The 18540-nt window shown below is 42.3% G+C and overlaps 2 protein-coding genes across 3 annotated transcripts in view; one reads left to right on the top strand and one right to left on the bottom strand.

Moving 5' to 3' along the window:
• The window catches only part of ATP4A (ATPase H+/K+ transporting subunit alpha), a 71754-nt gene that overhangs the window by 43273 nt on the left and 9941 nt on the right, over nt 1–18540 (bottom strand). The gene's annotated exons all lie outside the window — the stretch shown is intronic.
• Nucleotides 5818–6860, top strand: PMIS2 (PMIS2 transmembrane protein). The gene is made up of 2 exons (XM_025854590.2): nt 5818–6233; nt 6409–6860. The coding sequence occupies exons 1-2, from the start codon at nt 5901–5903 to the stop codon at nt 6535–6537; spliced, it is 462 nt and encodes a 153-aa protein (XP_025710375.1). The 5' UTR covers nt 5818–5900; the 3' UTR covers nt 6538–6860.

Below are 18540 nucleotides of genomic sequence, written 5' to 3'. Positions count from 1 at the left end.
CCACATCGAGCCCTGAGTAGGGAGCCTGCTTCTCCCTCTGCCTCTGCCCCTCCCCCTGTTTGTGCTCTTTCTCAAATAAATAAAATCTTTTTTAAAAATTAAAAAAAATAAATTATTTCCATATGGATACGCAATTCACCCTGCACCATTTATTGAAAATTACATCCCCTACCTACTAAACTACAGTTCCACCTTTACCATAAATCAAATGATCACATATATGTGGGTCTGTTTCTAGACTCTGTTGCATTATCCAACATGTCTATCCTTACACCAATACCACAATGTCTTAGTTACTATAAAACTCTAATAAGACTGGCTATTTGTTACTGTAAGTCTTCCAACTTTGTTTTTCTTCCTCAAGATTGCCTTGGCTCTTCTTAGGGCTTTGGAATTCCATATACATTTTAAAATTAGCTTAACAGTGTCCACCAAAAAAAAAATGGTTCCATAGATCAATTGGGAGAGTTGACATCTTTACATCCATGAACATGGTCTAATCCTCCCTTGTATTTAGGTCTTCTCTAATATATTTCACTAATGTTGTATAGTTTTATGTGCAGAGATCCTAAGGGAGAAGAGGTCATAAGAACCTCCAATTTGTAGCCAAGTCAGGCAGAAGTTGTGGGTAACCTGGGTACCTACTACTTGCATTCGGCATGTGAAAAGAAGTAGCAGTCTTCAGGGATTGAGCCGTTAACCTGTGAGATCTGATACTATGTCCAGGTAGACAGTGTCAGAATTAAATTATTGGACATCCAGCTAGTGCCACAGAATTGCTTGCTGTCAGAAAAATCCCTACACATTTGGTGATCAGAAATGTCAGAAGGGGAGTATTCTGTGTGAGTGGTAAAGGAGGCAAACAGAAGGAAATACTGGGTTTTTCCTTACACAGATATTGATTTGCTTTTTTCACTCTCATTTTTTATGAGTATACAGAGTTTTCCAAGAGCTACATGATGTGTGATACACAGCAACAGACTGAGTGAAGAAGCAGGCATGAGAATCCAGTTATCTTCTATTCAGCCAGACATTAAAGAAATTTGCAAAAATGTAAAACAATGCCACTCAGCTCACAAATGTTTTGGAAAATATAGTTATTTTCATGACAACACTGTTATTTGTATTAGTATGCGAAGGTTGTTTGCTGTTATTTCAAAATTAATAAGTATTTAATTTTTCTAGCTTTAATCCCGACATAGAAAATACCAATAGATACAACTCACATAAATGAAAGCTTCTGGGGAGTTCTCAAAAAATTTAAGAGTGAAAGGGGTCCTGAAACCAAAGAGTTTGAGCACTGATGTTTTAGAATCATCATCAGCACCTAGTTGGGTCACGCTCCCCAGCCGGTCAGTCACAGTTATCCTGTGCGCCCTCACCTGCCAGCAGTGCCCCACACTGGAGACTGGAGGAACTGTAGGGCTTCACCTGCTTGTGGTCCTAATACCTACTCGTTAGGACGTACCTTATCTTCAGAGGTCTGAGCATCAGCCAGGCAGCTCCCCCTTCTCTAAGTCCTGTAACACCACCTCGTTGTTTTGTCCTCCCATAATTAAATGAGGAAGAAACCATTTTAAAGATGAGAAAACATGCCCAGAGAGATTAAGTGACTTGCACATGGCAACACAGCTAGTTAGTAGGATGGCAGAGATTCAAACCTACGTAGTCTGGTTCCAAGGCCCAGGCATGTTGATTCAGTCCACATTTATTGGGCAATTACTTTGTGTCAGGTCCTGTTTTGATATTGAGGCTACAGGGAGAACAAATGAATGTCCTCAGCCCCACTAAACCATCTCTCCCACATCTCCATCCTCTCTCTCACTGGCAACGTTGTCTATCTCATCTTTCCCACCAAAAACAAAACCCCCAAAAAAACCCCACTTCCCGTGATCCCTCCACCCCCTCAAACTATGAATCTGGGTTTGTTTGTGGGTTCATCCATAATTTCAGAGACAAAAGGAGAGCCAGAACATGGGAACATGCTACTATCTTTTCAGCCTCTCCATCCAGTGGAATATGCCCAAGTCTCACCCATCTTAAAAAAATACATGTATATATATCACTCTCACTCCCCTGCTCCTATCCCAGTCCTGCCTCTCTTGGCCCTTCGTCAACAAACTTCTTGAAGCAAATGTCTGTATCATTTCTACTTCCACACGTCATACTCAATCCATGGCTCTCTGAAACTAGGCATTGACCCCCTAGTGCCCCAGAAATTAGAACCCACATTCTTCTCAGCGCCTCCTTTCTTCTTCACCTCCAAAGTTTTGGAAAGTGTTATCTACACTCTGCCTACACTCCCCTCTTCTTGTAAACCATTTGGGTCCCACATTATGGCACCTGCCCCACTGATCCTTTGAAATTGCCCTCACTGAAGGTATTAACACCTCCCTGCCCTTAAATCCAGAGGATACATCTCAAGTGTTGATAAGTTTGTCCATGCTCTCCTTGTGGAGACTTTTCCTCACTCTCTCCCAACACTGGCCTAGGTATCTCCCTTCCTCTCCCACTCCCCGGAGCCATGGGGCACTCTGGGAAGCTGGTACCAAGGGTGCTGGAGGAAGCTTCCTGGGGACCCACACCTTTCCAGACTTGCCCCCTAAAGACAAAACCAACCAGAAAGCAGGTCATCTAGGCATACTTAGGTGAGTAGTCAGCACGTCTGTTTGATGGACCAGTCTGGAGTTTAAAGATAGGGGCAGAACTTGACTATCTCAATCATGGAAAAGCAAGTGATGCCTTCAGATTTGTAGCTGACTAGGACTCAGAAGGAGGTAGCTTGTCCCTTCCTACCTAAGGACTCAGCCAAATACTTTACTTTCTGGAAATTGAAACCCAACTCCTCAAGCCAAGAAAGCTTCTATGCATGGAAAGAAGGACCAAATAAATTAAAAAATAAAATAAAAGAGAGAATGAAAGAAGAAAAAGAACAGGAAACAAGAGATACACAGTAGAGAGGGAATATTCATCAAATTTGTCCACTGTCTTTAGTCATCATAACGTTCCCCTTGGGAAGCCCAGCTGTTGTCAACACTATGAAGACTGGGCACTGTCACCACTGCCCAAGACCTAACCTCCAGAATATACAACCCATTCCCCACTCCTGTATTTATTTCTGCCCAGAAATGAGCACTGGAGGTGGAAGACGTCCTGGCTTTGTTACCTTCATGGAGATCCTGAATAGTACTCTCAATTCATTCTATAAAGCCACACATTCTTTCCATCATCATCTCCCAATAGATCAAGAAACACACAGCAAGGACATATTCAGGTCAAATGCTTTTCCTGAGTTTACCTGCTATTACATGCACATAAATACACCTTCTATGTTCATTCAGTCTCGTTTGTTAGGTGACCCTCCAGCCAAGGGACCCACCAGCTAAAGAGCACTGCAGTCAAAGGATTCACCTGATGAGGGATACCTGAGCTCAGAAATACAGAAAGCAGACAAGTTACAATATCAAAGCCACCTCAGACAAAAGATTCACTAGTCAAGAGGAACTTACCCCCAATCCAAGGTTCCCACCATCCGTGGGACCTGCCAGAAACCAATCTGCATTCTTCATCCGACCCAACCTTGAGTTCTGTCTCCCCTCACCTCATATTTTTTGCTCTGGAATATCTACCTTGCCCCTTAAAATGCTCTGAGCTAATTATTCATTCTATCAAGCAGAACACCATGCACTAGCTACCAACACAAGGAGAGGGCTCCAAATACGTGGACGGTAGCAAAGATCATCACAATGCCAACCACCAGAAATAGAAGTCCAAACACTTCTGTGCTCTGCATCTTGGTCCCAGAGTTGCCAAGGAAGATATGACACAGTCCAGCACTGGATGAGACACTTTTACTCACATAAAGAAGAGACAGAGCAGGACCAGCTCCAACAGTGGGTGTCTGGGTAGCAGGTGCAATTGGCCTTTATGAACTCCTCTTGCGCCACAGCAGAAAGACCCTGATGCCTCCTTCATGGAGTCTGAAATACTAAAAGCTGGGGTTGGGCCTGGGGGCACAGGCACTTAAGCGGAACAAAGGAATACACAATGAGCCCAAAATAGGGAAAGATATTCCCACAGGAGGTGATGAACCCTGAAGGCTGTGTGGGCTTTTTGGCTCTTGGTCAGAAAGTATTCCAGGCCCAAGGCCCATTCTTCTATGGCAAGCGGAGGATGAAAGACTATGCACATGAAGACATTCCCTGAAGACTTTCCTGACGCCTGGAGCGTGTCCCTTTCTGCTGTTCTTGGTGCTTCTAGGTCCATGCCTGTGCTTCAATACAGTTGTGTCTTTGACAAATCACCTTGGAATCTATATTTGTGCACTAGACTGTGTCATCTCCTACCCACTTACAAATTTCTACACACTGGCTCCTCACACCCTCCACTCCCCTAAAACAACCAGCAAAGGTAACTATCAGCTAAAACCCATCCATGCTAATGGATGGCATTAGCATCCATTGATAGTTCTTCCTTGAGTCAGTAATTACCATGGGTGCTTGAAATAGCTGCTAGTCTTCTAATGATCCATAACAAATGCCCTCAAACTTAATTAACTCACAGTTTTGATGATCAAAATGTCTAGGTTCTCTAGAACGCTCAGAATCTCACAAGGCTAAAATCCAGGTAGGTGTTGGCCAGTCTGTGTTCTCATTTGGAGCTAGGATCCTCTTCCAAACAAATACGGTTATGACAGAATTCAGATCCTTGCTCTTATAGATATAAAATAGGCCCCATTTCCTTGCTGGCTATCAGTTGGGAGCCACTTCAGCGAGGGGCTGCCTGCATTCCTTGACATGTGGCCTCCTCCATCTTCAAGCTATCTATGGAGAATCTCCCTTGACTGCACTCCACCACATGCCTTGAATCATTTTTGCCAGTAAGACCCAGTCCCTTTTAAGAACTCAACTGGATTATGGTTGTCCCATGGAGGATATTTTCCCTGTCTTAAAGTTAACTGACTGGGGAACTTAACTACCAAGTACCAAATCCCTCCACAGCAGCACATAGATTAATACTTGAATGAATGACAGGGAAAAGGTGTGTGTACACCAGGAAGCAGGATTCTTGGGGCCATCTTAGAATTCTGCCATCACCACCATGGTGATTTCCCATTTCCATCATTCCATCTACACTTATTAGATGGCATTCTACTTTAAGAAAGACCTTTTAGGGTGCCTGGGTGGCTCAGTCATTAAGTGTCTGCCTTTGGCTCAGGTCACGATCCCAAGGTCCTGGGACCAAGCCCTGCATCACATTGGGCTCTCTGCTCAGCGGGGAGCCTGCTTCTCCCTCTCCCACTCCCCCTGCTTGTGTTCCCTCTCTCGCTGTGTCTCTGTCAAATAAATAAAATCTTAAAAAAAAAAAAAAAAGACCTTCTTATTTTTCACCTTCTTTCTCTCTCGGTCAGTATGGACTAAAGAATTCTTTTCTAATTCAATATTTTATAATCTATTATTGACATTATTCCTTTTCCTTCCTTCCTGATTGTAAGTCTCCTAGTTTTCTTACTGGGCTTGTCTACTTCCTCTCTCCCACCATTCTCTGAGAGGCGACTCTGGTACCTCCCTGTGAGGCCTGCAGATAGGGCTCTGCGGCAGGGAGAAGCCAGGATCAGATCTTACAATGGCTCCCAACCAATCGCTATCAGGGCGGGTGGAGTCAACGTCCTAATAGAGGATGAAACCTGGCTCCAAGCTCAGAGTCCTGGAGAACGAGGGAATCGTGGGACCACGCCCCCTTATGCGGACAGCCAATGAGGACTTGAGGTGCTGGTTCCTCCATTGTGAAGAAGTGCCTTAAACCGCTGGAGTCCTGGGTTAGAACACCGGGAGGTATAGTAGGTTTGGCTCTCTGTTTTCAAGACACTCGGGATCTGTCTTTGTTTGAGTGGAAAGATCATGCCCCCAAAACCCGCCCCAGCCGATGCAGGCGCCTCACCAGCTGCAGGGGCCCCACCGGCTGCAGGGGCCCCACCGGCTGCAGGGACCCCACCGGCTGCAGGGGCCCCACCGGCTGCAGGGGCCCCACCGGCTGCAGGGACCCCACCGGCTGCAGGGGCCCCACCGGCTGCAGAGGCCCCACCGGCTGCAGGGGCCCCTGAAAAGCCGCCAGAGGAAATACAGACACCTGAAGAACTGGCATTTTACGCCCCAAATTACCTATGTTTGACCATCCTGGCTGTAATTTTCTTCCCTCCCGTGGGATTAATAGCTGTATTCTTCAGTTACAAGGTAAAACAATACCTGTGCCATGGCCCATCCTGCCCTCTACCAGCCCCTTGCACCTGCTTCCATCCTGGGACCCGGGTAGGGGTTTCCCCTCAGTGACCATTGGTCTCCAGCCCTTCCCCAAGGGTGTCACAAGGCTGGACTCAGGAGCCCACATCTAAAGCTCCCGTCCCTACAGACCTCGCAGGCCAACAAGAACAGCCAATGGGAAGACGCTTACATCAACTCAGGTCGAACTGGTTGGCTGGATGTATTCGCCATACTCATCGGTTTAGGCGTCATTTATGTCTATGTCCTATTTATGTGAAGGTCAAGCCAAGTAGTCCATGGGTTCACCCCAAATAGGACCCACCCACCAAGACACAAACCAGCCAAATCAGCCACCATGCAAGAAACCAACAGCTGAGACATCTTCTACCCAAGAAACCTATCAGCCAAGGAACTCAACATCCAAGCAACCCACTAGCCTAAGGACATCATACTACATCCTCTTGGCCTCCAGAGCCATCTTCATCCACCTTGGGGGTCCTCACTTTCATGCACTGGATGTGCTTAGCTCCTTGATACTGGGCTGCTCTTTCAGAAAAAGATTTATTTAAACGAATAAAAATGAAGGGAATGTTCCGGCTTCTCATGTGTGTGCATGTGGTGTGTGTTTCTGAGCTAGCATCTGTGTTTTGCTGGGGCTGTGTTTCCTGTCTCTGCTTTTTCTAGGAAAACAGAAATCTCCAGCTTTTGAGATCCCAAAATCAAACTGTTAGGGGGAAAATGGAAAGACTTCAAGAAATAAACAATAGATTTAGTGGAAGAGCTGATGAAGACCACCTCTCTCCCAGTCAAAGGTAAATGGTCCCTATTCATGGAATAGGGGAAGTGGAGAAAGAAAGATTAGATGCAAGTATATCCCTAAGGAGGTCCCTGAGGCCTGTGTCTCAGGAAGGGGTGAGGTGTCAAAGATCCCAGATACCACTTGTATTACCTCCTCACAAATAAGTCCTACAGAGGCTCCAAGATCACAAAGAAAATATGCTGCATGGTGTGGAGGTCTAGGAAGAAACGGCCTTAGACAGCCAAGTAGGATAAGCCCATATCTCAGCTTGGTGAAAAGGAGGTGGAGGCTACAGGAATGCCAAGTGCCAGGGTGGGAGTGATTATCAGAGGGGAGCCAGGGATAACACGGGAGCCATCCAGAATGAAGGAAAACAGAAATCTAGGCTGACACCATGGACAACAAACACCCAGGGATTCTTACTGGTACCTTAACTTCATGAACAAACCCCCAATCGGACCAGAACCTCTAGATTTAGCAGAATTAAGTTTCCATAGCCAGGAGAATGGGGATTAACAATAAAAAGAAGGTTGAGTCGCTGTGGAAAAGACTGCTCACTCTACCAAAGCTAAACTTTTCTTCCTGGGAGCACTACTCAGCCACATGTCCTACGTTCCCCTGTGTGGCCATGAGACTGTCTTTGGCTCAATGAAATGTGATCGGAAGTGATGCGTGCCACAAACCACACTGGTCTTTAAATACCCCATGGGCACTCTCTTCCATACTCTTCCTCCCCTAGCTGACTGGCCAAGTGACACACATGGTGATTTGAAGGCCACATGTCATAGAGAGGAAGAACTCCCATCAGGCTTGGCCTCTGAACTACTCTAGGAACAGTCACTCTTTCCCCAACTGCCTCCCATGGTTGAGCAGAAAATATGTGTTGCACCATCATGTGTCTGGTCTGTCTATTCCATAACTCAATCCACCCTAACCAATGAAGATGCAGGAAAGCAGAGTTACACTTCTCAGACATCTGGGGTTGTTACTTGAAATTCATGCCCAACAGACCCATCTCGTTGGGCGGTTTATAGGAAATAATGAGTGAAGGAAACAATAAAGAAAGGTCTTAGTCCAGAGTTAACCTTAATCTTAGCTGACATGATGCTGTGTCTCTCTCCTCCATGATCCTGGGTATCTGTGTGGATTACACGTGCCTATGGGACAATGCTCCAGGTTATGAGTGTATCTGGAGAGGGGATTATGCTGGATTGTCTGCTGTGTTAGTGGGTCTAGAGGGTCAGTCATCCCTGTCCCTCCCCAGACCAGCCCAGAAAGCTGGGCCTGTCACATTCAGCTGCAAAGCCATGTGGAGTCAGATGGCCCATGTCAGCATGAACAGCCAGGTCCAAAAAAGTCACATTGTGCTAGGAAACTTTGAAAGCCAGGCAATCTTCTCCATTTTAGCTCTCTGACTCCCTCTAACCTGTATTCCACTCTAAGGCATTCATATGGTTTTTACCACCACGTAAATATAAAACCAAACACAATTTATAGTCCTGTATCTTGAAACATCATCAGTTGAATTACTATAATGAAACAGGCAGACTTAACAAGTTTACCCACTCTTCTCTCTCCCCACTACTAAAGATCCCAATTTTTAACTCAAATTACAGGCTTTCCATTTCATTATGCCTATATAAGTCTGTTCCATTATTGGGCCATGATGTTGATTACATACTCTTGCTGGACGAATATTTTAACTCAGCAGCCAAGGAATCCATCTACCTGCAATCCTTCAGATTTTTCTTTTCTTTTTCCTCTCCCTCTCCTCCATCGCCTTCTCCTCCACATTCTGCCCCTCCTGTCCCTCGTCCTCCTGCTCATCCTCATCTTCCTCTACTGTTTGTTTTATTTGCTCAGTTATCTATGTGGCTTTTCACTAACTGTTTCCATTTCTCCAGAATTCCTCAAGGTCAAGTAGGTAAGGTAACTTTTTTTTAAAGATTTTATTTATTTCTTTGAGAGAGAGAGAGGTAGTGAGAGAGCACGAGCTAGGAGGAGAGGCAGAAGCAGTTTCCCTGCCAGCAGGGGGCCCAACTTGGGGCTCGATCCCAGGACCCTGAGATCATGACCTGAGCCGAAGGCAGACGCTTAACGGACTGACCCACCTGGGCGCCCCAGGTCAGGTAACTTTTCAATTCTCTTTTTCCCTTGGGTCTTTTCTTTTTTTTTTTTTTAAGATTTTATTTATTTATTTGACAGAGAGAGATACAGCGAGAGAGGGAACACGAGCAGGGGGAGTGGGAGAGGGAGAAGCAGGCTTCCTGCCGAGCAGGGAGCCCAATGCAGGGCTCGATCCCAGCACTCTGGGATCATGACCTGAGCCAAAAGCAGACGCTTAACGACTAAGCCACCCAGGCGCCCCTCCCTTGGGTCTTGAAACCCGTTTATTTCTTTATTTAGGATTTCTAATTTACACAACATTCACATAAATACATCCTCATAAAGAATCAAGCAATACAAAGAGTATGGAGGAGCTCACCTCATGGCTGGTCAAGACATCGTTTTCCCCCTCTTGAAGGTATTTGCTGTCAATATTTTGTCATAACTCTTTCTAGTTACCTTTCTGTGCATTGTGTCTACACACGTTGACATCACACGGTTTCTCTACTTACCACGAGGTGGTAAGCACCCAGTGATTATCTTTCCCTGTTAGTACTGAAGATCTTCAACACTGAATGCCCTGTATTCCACTTCTGCATAATCTCCCTCTGTCTTCTTCTGGTCCAAAAGGTACATTCCCATGTTCTCAGACCTGCCTTTCCTCCTCCAATGATAGCTCATGGGATTCCAGCCCCTGGAACGAACCTGCAGGCCCTTCTGTGTCCTGGGAGGATAGAATATCCCAAGCAGGACAAGGAGGAGAGTATCACTAGAATAAGCAGCTGCAGGAAAGCAAATTTTTTCTACACCATGAACTAGCTTGGCAAATTTTATTTCTGACCCTTGAAAACTTAACAAACTTTAGGACACTAAGACTGTGACATTATTACCATGCCCTATTATTATGATTCTTACAGTCTTCAATTCTGATAACCCATTTATTGTATCATCCTTGTGACAATACTTAAATTGCTGTCCTTATTTTCTGGAAGAAAGACATACTTTTGAATTTTCTTTGTTAAATCAGGAGGAGATTACTAGCATGAAACCCATGGATATGTGGATTAGAAAGAGAAAAACAATACTTCCCCACTCAAAAAACACTCTCCAATAACCCATGATAGAACTGGATTTCTTATTTAAATGAACAGTTTGAGAATCTGAGTCTCATTTAAATCAAGAGTACACTGGGTCTCTAATTTTAAAAATGTTTTTATTGAAGGGTATAAGTATACAACTCTTACGTGTATGACAATGAACTTCCACAAACTTTCACAAAACACACATCTATGTATGTAACCTGCTCCTGAAACAAGACACAGACTAGAAGACCTCTGTGCCCTCTTCCAGTCACTTACCCACAAAAGATAAGCCCTACCCTAACCTTCTCTCCTTTTTTTTTTAAAAGATTCTATTTATTTATTTATTTGAGAGAGAGAGAGCATGAGCAGAGGCAGAGGGAGAAACAGGCTCCCCACTGAGCAAGGAGTCTGGTGCGGGGCTCGATCCCAGGACCCTGGGATCACGACCTGAGCCGAAGGCAGACACTTAACCAACTGAGCCACCCAGGCATCCCCTTCTCTCCCTTTTTTAAAATAACGGCCTGGTGGGCTACATCAGGGATTGCCAATTTTACTATCAGGACCTTCCTGTTGATCTAAAGATTATTCCTATCTTTTGGCTGCCACAAACAATTCTGCAAAGAAATCCATGAGCATGCTTCTCTGTTCACATGAGCAAGTATTTCTCTAGGATAGAGTAAGAAGTGGGATTACAGGGTTGAAGCATAAAGGGCTTTGGACACTTCAGTGGCTAACACAACGATGACTTCTGCAAAGGCTTCATCAAATCACACTCCCAGCCCCAGTGTTTGAAAGAATCACTCTCTGCCTTCTTGGCAGCACACGATATCATCAATCCTATGAATTCCTGTCAATTTGATGAATGAGAAGTGATAGCTCCTTATTGCTTTAATTTGTGTTTCTCTGATGAGTAGTGAATTTGAGCATTGCTATGGACTGAATTGTGTCCCTCCAAAACTGATACTTTTCTTTATTAAGTTTCTTTTTTAATGGCAGCATAGTTAACATATAGTGTCATATTAGTTACAGGTGTACAATACAATGATTCAACAATTCTATACATGACTCAGTGATCATCCTGGTAAGGGTACTCTTCATCCCCATCACCTATTTCACCCATACCCCCATCCACCTCCCCTCTGCTAACCACCAGTTTGTTCTCTATAGTTTAGAATCTGTTTCTTGGTTTGTATCCCTCTTTTTTTTTTCTTTGCTCATTTGTTTTGTTTCTTAAATTCCACATATAAGTGAAATCATATGGTATTTGTCTTTCTCTGACTTATTTCACTTAGCACAATACTCTTTAGCTCCATCCATGTTGTTGCAAATGGCAAGATTTCATTCTTTTTTATGGCTGAGTAATATTCCAGTATATGTGTGTGTGTGTGTGTGTGTGTGTGTGTGTGGTATATATATACCACATCTTCTTTATTTCTTTATCCATTCATCTATCGACAAGTGCTTGGGTTGCTTCCATAATTTGGTTATTGTAAATAATGCTGCAAAAAACATACATGTGCATGGAGGCCTTTAAATTAGAGTTTTTGTCTTTGGGGGTAAATACCCAGTGGTGTGAGTACTGGATCGTAAGGTAGTTCTACAAAATTGATATATTGAAACCCTAACTCCCAATATAACTGTGTTTGGAGATATCTGACAATATTGTATTAAAAATATAAAAAGTGCACCAAAACCAAATATTTAAAAAATCCAATTAGAAAATGGACAAAAACATGCCCATCCTTCTACCAAAGAAGATATACAGATGGCAAGTAAACACATAAAAAGATGTTAAGCATCATTAGCCATCAAGGTAAAGCAAATTAAAATCACAATGTGATATCACTACAAATCTGCCAGAGTAGCTCAGATTTACAAAAAGTAGTGGTAACATCACATACCAGCAAGGGTACAGAGAAACCTGATCCCCCATACATTGCTGGCGGCAGTGTAAGATGGCACATTTAGTCTGGAAAAAAAATTTAGCAGTTACTTATAAAACTAAATATTCAGGGTGCCTGGGTGGTGCAGTCAGTTAAGTGTCCAACTCTTGGTTTTGGCTCAGGTCGTGATCTCAGGGTCATGAGATCGAGCCCTGTGACTGGCTCTGCACTCAGCACAGAGTCTGTTTGGGACTCTCTCTGCCCCCCACACTCTCTCTCCCAAATAAAGAATATTTAAAAAAAAAAAAACTAAATATACAAACCAACCATTGGTCTGTTGGATATTTCTATCTGAGAAATGAAACTTACATTCATACAAAAACTTGTACGTGAATGTTTATAGAAGGTTTCTTTGTAGCAGGCAAAAACTAGAAATAATCCAATGTTCATCAATAGGTGAATTTATAAACAAATTGGTATTTTCATACAAATAAACATTAAGCAGCAATAAACAGGAATGAATTACAGATATACACAACAACATGGATGAATCTCACAGTAATTATGTTGAGTGAAAAAAAACAAAGAAAAGAGAGTATATGATTCCATTTATGTAAAATTCTAGAAAATGTAAACTAATCTATAATTACAGAAAGCAGATCAGTGGTTTCCTAGGGATGGTAGGGGTTAGGGGGACAGGGAGTGTTGGGGACAGGGAAAGGGGGATTTCTTTTTTCTTTTTATTAACATATAATGTATTATTTGTTTCAGGGGTACAGGTCTGTGATTCATCAGTCTTACACAATTCACAGCACTCACCATAGCACATACCCTCCCCAATGTCCATCACCCAGCCACCATATCCCTCCCACCCCCCTCCACTCCAGCAACCCTCAGTTTGTTTCCATAGATTAAGAGTCTCTTGGGGCGCCCGGGTGGCTCAGTCGGTTGGGCGGCTGCCTTCGGCTCAGGTCATGACCCCAGGGTCCTGGGATCAAGCCCCACGTCGGGCTCCCTGCTCAGTGGAGAGTCTGTTTCTCCCTCTCCCTCTGCCTGCCTCTCTGCCTACTTGTGCTCTCTCTCTATCTCTCTGTGAAATAAATAAATAAAATCTTTAAAAAAAAAAAAGAGTCTCTTATGGTTTGTCTCCCTCTCCGGTTTCGTCTGGTTTCATTTTTCCCTCCTTTCCCCTATGATCATCTGCCTTATTTCTCAAATTTCACATATCAGTAAGATCATATGATAATTGTCTTTCTCTGATAGACTTATTTCGCTTAGCATAATACCCTCTAGTTCCATCCATGTCGTTGTAAATGGCAAGTTTTCATTTTTTAAAGGCTGCATAATATTCCATTGTGTATATATACCACATCTTTTTTATTCATTCATCTGCTGATGGACATCTAGGTTCTTTCCATAGTTTGGCTATTGTGGACATTGCTGCTATAAACACTGGTGTGCACGTGTCCCTTCGGATCACTACATTTGTATCTTTGGGGTAAATACCCAGTGCAATTGCTGGGTCGCAGGGTAGCTCTATTTTCAACTTTTGAGGACCCTCCATACTGTCTTCCAGAGTGGCTGCACCAGCTTGCATTCCCACCAACAGTGTAGGAGGGTTCCCCAGGAAAAGGGGATTTCAAAGAGGCTTGAGGAAATTTTTGGGGTTATGGATGTGTTCATTATCTGGACTGTGGTCATGGTTTCAGAAGTGTCTACATAGGTCAAAACTCATCAAATTGTACACTCAAATATGTGCAGTCTGACTGGAACACAGCCACATTCATTCATTTATGTACTGACTTATTATCTATGGCTGTTTTCATGCTACAACAGCAGAGCTGAATAGTTGTGACAGGGGTTATACGTGGTGCTCTCTTCACTCTGCACTGGTGTTGGCATGGTACAAGCTATCATGATGCAGTTAAAATTCAACAGTGTTTCAAGTGCCATAGGTATCAACATACCATGACTTGTTTTTCTTTTTCTTAATAGTGCATACCTATCAGGCACCTGGGTGGCTCAGTCAGTTAAGCATCTGCCTTTGGCTTAGGTCATGTTCCCAGGGTCCTGAGATCCAGTCCTGCATCTGGCTCCCTGCTCAGTGGGGAGTCTGCTTCTCCCTCTCCTTCTGCCCCTCCCCCAACTTGTGCACTCTCTCTTTCTCTCTCTCAAATACATAAATAAAATCTTTAAAAAAAAAGAATGTGGAAAAAAGACATGTAAACACTACCAAATAAAAACATTACCAAAACAAAGATGGGTGGTTATATTACTATCAGACAAAGTAGATGTCAAGGCAAGGATAATTAACAAGGATAAAGAAAGACATTGAATAATGATTAAAGAGACAATTCAACAGGAAGATATAAGAATCCTAAAAGTATGAGCACTGACAACAGAACGCCAAAATACATTCTAAACATGATAAGACAAAAGGAGAAATAGACTAAGTCACAATTATAGTTGAAGACTTTGCATTCCTCTCCCAATAACTAATAGGACAAATAAACAGAAAATTAGTGAGAATATAGAAAATGTGAACACCATCAACCAACTATATCTAACTGTTATTTATAGAATACTCTATCTAAAGAAGGCAGATACATATTCTTTTTTTTTTTTTAAGAGAGAGAGAGCACCCACGCATGCAAGTAGGGATGGGGAAGAGCAGAGGAAGAGAGAGAATCTTAAGTAGGCTCCACGCCCAGTGTGGGGCCCGATGCAGTGCTGATCTCACAACCCTGAGATCATGAACTGAGCTGAAATCAAGAGTGGGACACTTAACCGACTGAGCCACCAGGTGCCCCAGCAGATACATATTCTTTTCAAGTGCACATGGAACTTCATCAAGATAGAACATAAACTTGCTCATTAAACAAACTTTAACAAATTTGCAAGAATTAAAATTATAAAAAGTATATGACATCGCACAAAGCAAACCATACAAAGTTGTATTATCTGACTGTGGTATGAGATTTCTAATATGCTCCCCACCAATATTCCTGCCCCTGGGGTATAATCCTATATAATCCCTGACTGTCAATATGATGATATATCTCTCCTGTGATGAAGTTAGGTTATATGGCACAGCTGACTCTAAGAGACATTATCTGAGTGGACCTAACCTAAACACATGAGGTCTTTATCTGGGTCTAGAGGTCAGAGACAGAGGAAGTCAGAGACTCAAAGTGTGAGAGAGACTTTGATGGAGGGAGATTCTCCCTTGATGGCTTTGAGATGAACAGGACCACACAGCAAGGTATGCATGTGACTTTAGGAACTGAGAATAGACCTTGGCTGAGAGCGAGCAAGGAAAAGACAATGGCCTCAGTCGCAAAACCGCAAAGAACTGATTTCTGCCACAACCACATGAGCTTAGAAGAGCATCCAGAGCTCCACATGAGAACACATTTCAGCAGACACATTCATTTCAGTCTTGTGAAAACCTGAGCAGAGAACTCGGCCATACAGTTTCTGGATTTCTCACCTATAGAAGAGTGTGATAATGAATGGCTATTTTTTAAGTCACTGAGTGTATGGTGATTTGTTACATAGAAATAGAAAACTAACATGTTGACCATAATAAAAGTAAAGTAGGGACCAACAGCAGAAAGATAATAGGAAAACTTCCCGACACTTGGGGGAAAAACATGCAAGCAAGTAATTCATCTGTCAAGGGCAATTAGAAAATGCTTTTAACTGATCAAAATTGAAGCATATAACATATCAAAATATGTGGGGTGCAGCTAAAGCAGTGCTTAAAAGGAAATGTACAACCTCAAATGCTCATATTAGAAAATAAGAAATGTCTCAAATTAACGATCTCACCTTCCAACTTAAGACACTAGAAAAATAAGAGCAAAATAATGCCCTCCCCACGAAAACAAACTGAAGAAAGAAGAGAGAAAAGTGAAAAAAAAAATCAATGAAATTGACAAGGGAAAAACAATGAAACCATGGAGAAAATCAATGAAACCAAAAGCTGGTTCTTGGAAATGACAGATAAAATTGATAAACCTCTCAGAAAACTGACAAAATAAGAGAAGATACAATGACCAATATCAGAAAAGAAGGAGAGAATACCTCTACAGGCCCCTGAGACACTAAAGGGAAAATAAGGGACTATTACAAAGTATATAAATAGAATATACACCATCACCAACTGGGGTTTCTTCTAGAAATGCAAAGCTGGCTCAAAATTAGAAAATCAATCAATACAATCCACTAATTAACCATCTCAAGAAGGAAAACCACATCATCAGTTGATGCAGAAAAGGCACTTGGGAGTATTCAATATCTATTCACAATAAAAATCCAACACACCAGGACTAATAGGGAACATCTTCATCCTGATAAAGGACATCTACAGAAAACCTATAGCTAACATCATATGTAATGGTGAAGGGGAAGGCTTTCTCTCTAAAATTGGCAAGAAGGTGAGCATGCCCTATTCCACGTCACTCCTATTCCACATCGGACTGGAAGTCCTCATCAATACAATAAGCCAGGAAAAGAAAGAAAGGTCATAGGGATTTGAAGGAAGAAATAAAACTACCCTTATTTGTAGATGACATGATTGTCTATGTAGAAAATCCCAAGGAATCTATAAAAAACCCAGAAAACAAAAACAAAACCCCTCCTAGGATTGATAAAATGAGTTTAGCAAGATCACAGGGTACAATATCAACACACAAAAATCCAATGTGTTTCCTTATGCTAGCAATGAACAATCAGAAATCAGATTTATTTAAATAAATAAAGGGGATTAAGAGTACACCGATCTTGATGAGCACTGAGTAATATAAAGAATTGCTGAATCATTACATTGTGCACCTGAAACTAATATAACACTGTATGTTAATTATACTTCTATACAAAATAATAAATAAAAATAAATAAAATAACAGCTATCAAAAAATGATCATCATAATGCCATTTGCAATAGCTCTCACAAAGCAAGTAGCTGGGTGTAAATCTAAATAATTACGTGTATCAGCTGTGTGTTTAAACTACAGCTGCTGATGAAGGAAATAAAAGGCGTAAATAAACGGGGAGGCTTTCCATGCTGGTGAAAAGGAGGTTCCACGTCTCTCCCGAATTGATCTGAAACGCTAATGCAATTTGTATTAAAAGACCAACAAGATTTTTAGATCTACACAAATATAGTCAAACAATTCCAAAAAAGACCAACAAAGCCGAGTACTCATGTTACCCGATTTTCAGAATCACTGTAAAGCTACATTAATAAAACAGTGTGGTATTTGCAAATGGATAGACACTAGGTCAACAAAACAGAATAAGGAGTGTGTAAAGAGATCCACATGAATATGGTCAATTTATTATAAAAAGAAATCCAAATGCTGTTTATAGAAGAAAGAATAGGGTTTTTTTCCAATGGTGTTAGATTAATGAGACCACCATGTGCAAAATACAATCTCTGCTAAAACCTCTCATCTTATATAAATATTAACTCAATATGGATCATAGATCTAAATGTAAAATGTAAATCTATAAAACATTAAGAGAGTATCTTCCTGACCCTGGATTAAGCAGACTTCTTAGACATGACACCAAAAGTACATTCATAAAAGTAAAAAAATAAAATTAAGACTCAATTCAAATTAAAAACCTTTGCTCTCCAAATGACACTGTTCAAAAATGAAAAGATAAGCTACAGAGCCAGAGAAAATATTTGTATATCACATATCTAAGACTTGTATCCAAAATATGTAAGTGACCCCCTATTTTACTGTAATGACAACAAACCAATTTTTTAAATGAAAAGATAGATTTGAACTGACACTTCACCAAAGAGGATATACCAGTTGCAGATATGCACATGAAAAGATGTTAATTCTCGCAATTTCCCCCTATTGCTAAAGAACCTGACTCCAAGCTGTTAAATGACCACTCTCAAGGTACTAGAAGCAACCCAAGACTCCTAGGCCTACATCATTCTTGCTCCAAGTGGTGCTTCGCACCCGCCCCCCACAAGGCATGCCCTGGTTTGACTTGACCAAGCACCTGAGAGAGTAGGAAGAGCTTGAACTCCTTCAGACCAATCAGCAGCCATGTGAGTATTGGATTCCCCACCCTATTACACGCAACCTTGATCAGCCAATAGTAATAGATAGAATAGGAGGCGGAACCTGCCTGGTCTCTATGGTAATTCCTGCCTGTTGGAGTGAGGGAGAGGCTCCAGGTAGCCTTGGTAGTGACTGATCCAGATGCCCTAATGAGGTATCTGAAGGGGCAGGGAAGGAATTTATGGGGGGATGGGGTGGGTGGAAGAGAGCGGGAGTAGCGGCAGAATGAGGGGGCAAGAAGGGTCTGAGGCAGAGGCAGAGAAGGTGTTACAAGAAGAACTATTTAGAGGGAACACAGGTTTAGGAGAACGGGGAGGCTGC

The sequence above is a fragment of the Callorhinus ursinus genome, unplaced genomic scaffold, assembly GCF_003265705.2.
Source record: "Callorhinus ursinus isolate GAN/ISIS: 27379988/994484 unplaced genomic scaffold, GSC_fseal_2.0 scaffold61, whole genome shotgun sequence".
Lineage (NCBI taxonomy): Eukaryota > Metazoa > Chordata > Mammalia > Carnivora > Otariidae > Callorhinus > Callorhinus ursinus.
This window is presented reverse-complemented; position numbering and strand designations above follow the sequence as displayed.

Excerpts from the sequence above, each read along its gene's own strand:
- PMIS2 (XM_025854590.2), top strand. The coding sequence starts at position 5,901 with ATGCCCCCAAAACCCGCCCCAGCCGATGCAGGCGCCTCACCAGCTGCA. Across the intron at positions 6,234-6,408 it reads CTGTATTCTTCAGTTACAAG|ACCTCGCAGGCCAACAAGAA; the intron begins GTAAAACAATAC and ends CCGTCCCTACAG.